Source organism: Postia placenta (assembly GCF_002117355.1).
Source record: "Postia placenta MAD-698-R-SB12 unplaced genomic scaffold POSPLAscaffold_14, whole genome shotgun sequence".
Classification (NCBI taxonomy): Eukaryota; Fungi; Basidiomycota; class Agaricomycetes; order Polyporales; family Adustoporiaceae; genus Rhodonia; species Rhodonia placenta.
Window position 1 is genome coordinate 918,701 of NW_020169845.1, and position 6,612 is coordinate 925,312.

Here is a 6,612-nt window from a genome sequence, read left to right on the forward strand (position 1 = left end):
GGGACGACCGTGCCGAGCTTCGAGCAAGCGTAGCGCACCGTCGAAGATGTCGAAGAGCGTTGATAGGCGCCAAGCCCCTCTGGGCCCCGATACACCTCTTTTCGGCAGTCGCATCCCGCCTGGCACTTCGACTCAGTCACACAACAGTTCGATTTCGCCTTCGACGCTCTTCGACACCTTCGACGGTGCACGACGCTTACTCGAAGCTCGGCACGGTCTTCCCGAGGCCTCGTGCGTAGATCTCGGAACATCTTCCGCATTCGGCGAACAATAGGGCCACTTGACGCCGCTCGGCCAAACGCGCGCTTCGCTCCAAGCCACACCGAAGTAGCCGGTCTTTCCCGATTAGGTATCGAACCTCGCGGCATGCCTTCACGACGGCTACCGGTCCGAAGTGGCCATATGTTGCTCTTCATCTCCGCGTTCGGCATGACGTCACTCTACCGATGGACTTGGTATGTGCCTCTCGGTGAGGCAGGTTCTTGAGGAACAATGCAAAGCCCCTTGTACTAGTGTGCCACTCTCGATAGTCGTAGCGACCTATGCGTAGTATAAAATCTGTCGTACTTCTCTCCAAAAATACAAGATCCGGTTCCCCCCTCGAGTTCAGAGCTCATAGTCGAGTTCGCCCCGCGTCTAAGCTTTCAACTGCGTCACTTCGTCCCTCGCTGCGTAACCTCGAAACCTCGTCCACTGCGTTTACTCGTCGATACCGTCTCAACGAACCCTTCGACTTCGACGTTTGTCGAAGAAACTGCGAACCGCGCCCTAGCTAAGTCCACCCTATCGAATCGTGTCCCTTCCTTCTACGATACATCGAAGAGCTCTGCCGAGCTTCGATCGTCTCCGCTAACTACCCACAGCCTCCGAGTAGCTTCGACGACGTGTCGAGCCACCTCGTACCTTCCCCATTGTTCGTAGCCTTTTCCAAGGGTGTTTCTCATGATCACTCGAACCGCGGGACACCTTGCTGCTAACTCCCCTCTCACTAAGACTATAATCCGTCTCTCTAGTCCCTTTAGGTCGCACCCAGGTTAGGGGTTAGGGTTTCGTAGGTCGTATCATTTCTGGAGCCCACCGCGAGGGGATCTCAGGCAAGAATTCGCCGCTTTCGGGTTTCCGAAAACGTCTCCAGTAGTCACCCGCTCGCAAGCGCGTGAGGCGGCTAGTCGCAGCGCCGGCGAAAACCTCGACAGCTCCTCTCGAACGCACTCGACTCCCTCTCCAACAATTCCCGGTAACTTCGACCGCGACGAAGAAGACAAGATAGACCAAGAACTCCAGGACGACTTCGACGAAGAACCGATCCCTTCGACCGCCGAAGAACGCACTTCGTCCCCCGAGCTTCTAGGCCTCACTACTTCCGACTACGACACTTCGACTCCTGATCTTTTCGAACGATCCAGTTCTTCGCCCGAACCCGAGGATCCCATCCCATCTACTTCAAATCTCGTACTTCCGACTCCGACTCCTTTTCGCGCCCACGCTCAGCCGCCCATCGCATCCTTTTCGCGACTCTCAGTCATACCTACATCCGACCTGGCACCTCCGCCACCATTGGCACCTTTGAACGCAGCTTCGAACTCCAACCCCGCACCGCCCGCACCTACGATTCCTTCGACTACTACCGCGTCCTCCTCGAGCCCAGCTCCCTCTTACACTATGAACATGAGTCAGAACGCGAACACACCGTTGATGCCCCCGCGCGGTCATTCAACGGCACTGAGCTTCGACCCGTCGGAAGTCCGTTCACTTCAGCGTTACTTCCAGGACCTCGAAGCGTTGTTCACCCGGTGTCAGATTACCGACGAAGCGGCCAAGAAACAATGGGCCGTTCGGTACCCTTCGATCGACGTCGCCGACTTATGGGAAACCATCGAGTCCTTCATCGACGTAACCAAGAGCTACAATGATTGGAAAGCGGACGTACGAGCACTCTATCCTGGCGCCGACGATACAAGAAAGTGGTCGCTGGCGGACATGGATCAGCTCATCGGAGAACGCGCTCGTATCGGGATTCACAATGCGGCAGATCTAGGCTGCTATTACCGTGACTTCATGGCCATTACGAAACATCTCATCGCACAGAACCGACTCTCCCCTATCGAACAAAGTCGCACATTTCTTCGAGGATTCCAGCCAGCGTTACTCACACGGCTTGAGACCTGACTGCATCTCAAGCATCCCGATCACTACGCCGACGACCCATACACCATGGCAGAAATTCACGCTGCGGCTACGTTCATTTTACACGGTACATCGAGCACACCTACGACAGCGGCTAACCAAGCTATCGCTTCGACATCGAACGCTTCGACAATGGTGCCCCCCGGGATGATCAAAACTGAAGACATCTCGATGATCATCGAAAGCCTGTCGAGGACGATCGCAACACTCATTCAGCCGACAACGCACGCCACGCACAACCACGCCCCCGCACCGAGACAACAAGCTGCCGTCCACGTCCACGAGAACAGCGGAGCTGAACAGACGTGCCACTACTGCGGCAATCGTGGCTGCAGGGTAGGCACCTGCGAGTTCGCGGAGATCGACATTCAGGACGGCAAGTGCAAGCGGAACACCGAAGGCAAGATCGTCCTTCCAAACGGAAGTTTCTGCCCCTGCACTATCCCTGGTCTCACAATACGAGATCGAATTTACGAATGGCATAGAAGAAATCCCGCAGCACCAGCTGCTCCGACGATGCTCTTCGAGATTGACGATCGCTCGACTGTGCAAACGTTCACGCTCAACACCAGCGGCAGGATCGAGGCACTCGAACGAGAACTCCTTCAGCTTCGGAAGCGAAGGGAGGTCTTCGACGGCGTCGAGATTCTACAGCGGAAGAAGCCTACGACGCCAGCCGTCCCGAAGAGCGCGGAAACCTCGGGATCTGGTACATCGAAAGGAGTGGCGGCACCCTCGAGCACTTCGACAAGCACGGCCCCGCCTCCGACAATACCAGCAGCAGCACCCGCACCGTCTTCTTCGCCGCCTACGCAATCCACTACTACGTCCAGCCCCTCAGCACCACCAGTACACCCCTTCACAAACGCTCACGACGCAACCTACGCCCCACCGAACATTCGAAACTTCACAACTCCGTCGAAGCCCTCGAACGACAAGGGCAAGGAACCAGCGTACAAGACCATTGTCCCCGTTATCCAGCCAAAGCTCACTGAGGAGATCTTCCAGCGTTCAATGAAGTCGCAGTTCATCACGCTGACCCCAGAAGAGTTGCTGTCAATCGCGCCCGACGTTCGAACCAAATACCGCGATGCCGTCACCCCTAAGCGAGTCTCGACGGAACCCGTCGTGTCGGCCCACATCGTAGAAATCGGCGCCGACGAGGTCATGGCCGTCAACCAGCTCTCGTGTTCGGGTGCAACGTTGGAACCCGGTGCTACAATCGTCCCCGACCCATATGAAACATATCTGAAGCACATCCCGCACGGCGAGCACCCCGCAGAGTTCACCGTCGCACGCGATTCGAATGCGATTCGTTCGATCATCGCGTTGGTCGACAACAAGGAGCAAATCGAATGCATTGTCGACCCCGGTTCGCAGATCGTCGCCATGTCGGAAGAGGTCTGTCTGAGCCTCAACCTCCTCTTCGATCCTACAATCCAGCTGAACATGCAATCGGCGAACGGCGAGGTGGACCGGTCGCTGGGACTCATTCGAAATGTTCCCTTCCGCATCGGTGAGATCGTATTGTATCTCCAGGCTCACGTCATTCGAAACGCAGCGTACGACATCCTCCTCGGCCGACCCTTCGATGTGCTCACGCAGAGCGTCGTCAAGAACTTTGCCGACGAGAACCAGACCATTACGATCCTCTGTCCGAACACCGGCGAAACCGTCACGATTCCGACGTACGCGCGAGGAAGATCGCGAAGCCGGCAGCATCCTGTCGGGTGTCGCAAATCGCATTTTCTAGCTTCGAGGAATTGATTCCCCATGATCAAGGAGAAGCCGCGCTAGTCATCGACTACGATGGGGTAAACCCGAGTATTTCCTTTGTCGCTCCTATTGATTCCTCGATTCCGAACGCTGTTTCGTCGCTGTACCTCTCCGCATGCACCTCCGTTTCTTCATATTTGCAGTCTCTTTACGCCTCGGACAGTACAGCTTCTAATGCCGCTCCGTCGAACGCTTCGACGTGGGCTTCGACTCTTCTATTTTCAGCTCCGTTCGCGTCGACTCCGCCAGCTCCCGCTCCGACGAAGTCCTTCTCACAGTTCTCCAACTCGATTCTTCCCTTTCCTTCGACGACATCGACTTCTACCCCTTCAACGCACAAGATACTCGCCGCGACGAAGAAAAAGTACAAGCCTGTCGCTCTCAAAACCCGACCCGTCCTTGGTGCCGTCCCCGAACAATTTCGAATACTTCGAGACATCAAGGGCGACCCTCTCTCCATCATGCCCAAGCTTTCGACCGACCCCCCACCGTTCAAACCTACCGGTCGGTACACCCTCGAACGCTTCGAAGCAACCGATAAGCTTCACGACGGCGACTTCCTACTTCCCGAAGAACGTCGAGTCCTCCACCACTTCATGTGCCTGCACATTGAAGCCTTCGCATGGACCGACGACGAGTGCGGATGCTTCAAGCCCGAGTACTTCCCCCCCGTCAATTTCCCCGTTGTTCCTCACACGCCCTGGGTGCAGAAAAATATCCCCATTCCGCCCGGGATCTACAACGAAGTCTGCGCGGTGATCAAGCGAAAGATCGCCGCCGGAGTCTACGAGCCATCGAACTCGTCGTATCGATCGCGGTGGTTCTGTGTCGTCAAGAAGGACGGTAAATCGCTTCGACTCGTCCATTCCCTCGAGCCCCTCAATGCAGTTACGATCCAACATTCCGGTGTACCGCCGACGCCCGAATATCTCGCAGAACAATTCGGAGGAAGACCATGCGGCGGCATGCTCGACCTCTACGTCGGCTACGACGAACGACTCATCGCCGAGTCTTCGAGAGATCTAACGACGTTCCAGACACCCTATGGAGCCATGCGCCTGGTCACACTCCCGATGGGTTGGACGAACTCAGTCCCGATCTTCCACGACGACGTCACCTACATCCTGCAGCCCGAGATTCCGCACGTTACGGTGCCCTACGTCGACGATGTTCCCGTCAAGGGTCCCGAATCCGACTACGACGACGAGCGGCTCCCTTCGAACCCCGGCATTCGACGCTTTGTATGGGAGCATTTCGAGAACATGAACCGCATAGTCACTCGAATGTGCTACGCCGGAGGTACCTTTTCAGGAGTCAAGAGCGTCCTCATCGCTCGAGAAATCATGGTGGTAGGACATCGCTGCACTCCTCAAGGACGCCTCCCCGACGACTCTCGCGTCGCTTCGATATGCAACTGGGGTCCCTGCGCTACTCTATCCGACGTTCGAGCGTTCCTCGGAACCATCGGCGTCGTTCGTATCTTCATCCGTAATTTCGCTCACCGCGCCGACGCGCTCGTACGCCTCACGAGGAAGGACATCGAGTTCGAGTTCGGTCTGGAGCAAATCGCGGCGCAGGAAGACCTCAAGGACGTGCTACTCTCATCCCCCGCGCTCCGAGCAATTAATTATGATTCCCCCTCTCCCGTCATTCTCGCAGTCGACACGTCGTTCATCGCCGTTGGATATCACCTCTGCCAGTGCGACGAAGACAACACGCGAGTCCGTTACTACAGCAGGTTCAGCTCGATCACACTCAACGATCGCGAGCGAAGGTTTTCGCAGCCGAAGCTCGAGATCTACGGCCTATTCCGCGCGCTACGATCCCTTCGACTCTACCTGATCGGTGTTCGGAACCTCATCGTCGAAGTCGATGCTCGGTACATCAAGGGTATGCTGAAGAATCCGGACATCGCCCCAAGCGCGAGTATCAACCGGTGGATCGTCTCGATTCTCACATTCCATTTCACGCTGGTCCACGTCCCCGGTACAATGCACGGCCCCGACGGTCTCTCTCGACGCACAGCTCAACCCGGCGATGTCATCGAAGACGAGGTTGACAAAGAGTTCGACGATTGGATCGACCAGATGCATTCCTTCGTTCACCAGATTCAGCCCCTCCCGTCCGTCCAGATGCGTGCCATCTTCACCAATGCCCGAGCCGAGGACGGCTCAGATTTGAATAGGGAGGAGGATAGCTACGACCTAGTGCCTCGATCGGAGCAAGCGCAACTCGCAGACGCAAAGCTCGACGACGTGCTCGAATTTCATCGAACGTTAGCAAAGCCCGACGGCATCTCCGAAAGTGTTTACGAAGGATTCATCAAGTACTGCATGCAATTCTTCCTCGACAACGACACCCTCTGGCGCAAGGACAGTCACGGAGCACACAAGCTAGTCGTCAAGCCCGGCGATCGCCTTTGAATACTTCGAGAATGCCACGACCGCACCGCGCATCGAGGAATCTACGCAACCCGAGCCTTCGTCAATGAGCGATTCTGGTGGCCGTTCCACTACGCCGACATCACCTGGTTCGTTCGATCGTGCCATATCTGCCAGTCTCGACAAGTGCGTCAAATCCTCATTCCTCCGACCGTCGCAGTACCAGCCCCCATCTTCGCGAAAATTCCCATCGACACAATGCACATGC

General features: G+C 56.4%; 3 protein-coding genes across 3 annotated transcripts; 2 read left to right on the forward strand and 1 right to left on the reverse strand.

Moving 5' to 3' along the window:
* Positions 1-46: 46 nt before the first annotated feature.
* On the forward strand, positions 47-2,169 carry POSPLADRAFT_1060529 (hypothetical protein; the record flags this gene model as incomplete). Its single annotated transcript, XM_024481275.1, has 2 exons — positions 47-231; positions 1,095-2,169. 2 exons carry the CDS (start codon positions 47-49, stop codon positions 2,167-2,169), a joined length of 1,260 nt encoding a protein of 419 aa, XP_024335427.1.
* A 258-nt stretch (positions 2,170-2,427) lies between these two features.
* POSPLADRAFT_1098689 (hypothetical protein) lies at positions 2,428-2,999 on the reverse strand (the record flags this gene model as incomplete). Its single annotated transcript, XM_024483169.1, has 2 exons — positions 2,428-2,835; positions 2,856-2,999. Coding segments are annotated over 2 exons (552 nt in total), but the record flags the coding sequence as incomplete, so codon positions are not given.
* A 202-nt stretch (positions 3,000-3,201) lies between these two features.
* Positions 3,202-3,940, forward strand: POSPLADRAFT_1152437 (hypothetical protein; the record flags this gene model as incomplete). The annotated part of the gene is made up of 2 exons (XM_024486654.1): positions 3,202-3,875; positions 3,907-3,940. The coding sequence occupies 2 exons, from the start codon at positions 3,202-3,204 to the stop codon at positions 3,938-3,940; spliced, it is 708 nt and encodes a 235-aa protein (XP_024335429.1).
* Positions 3,941-6,612: the final 2,672 nt, after the last annotated feature.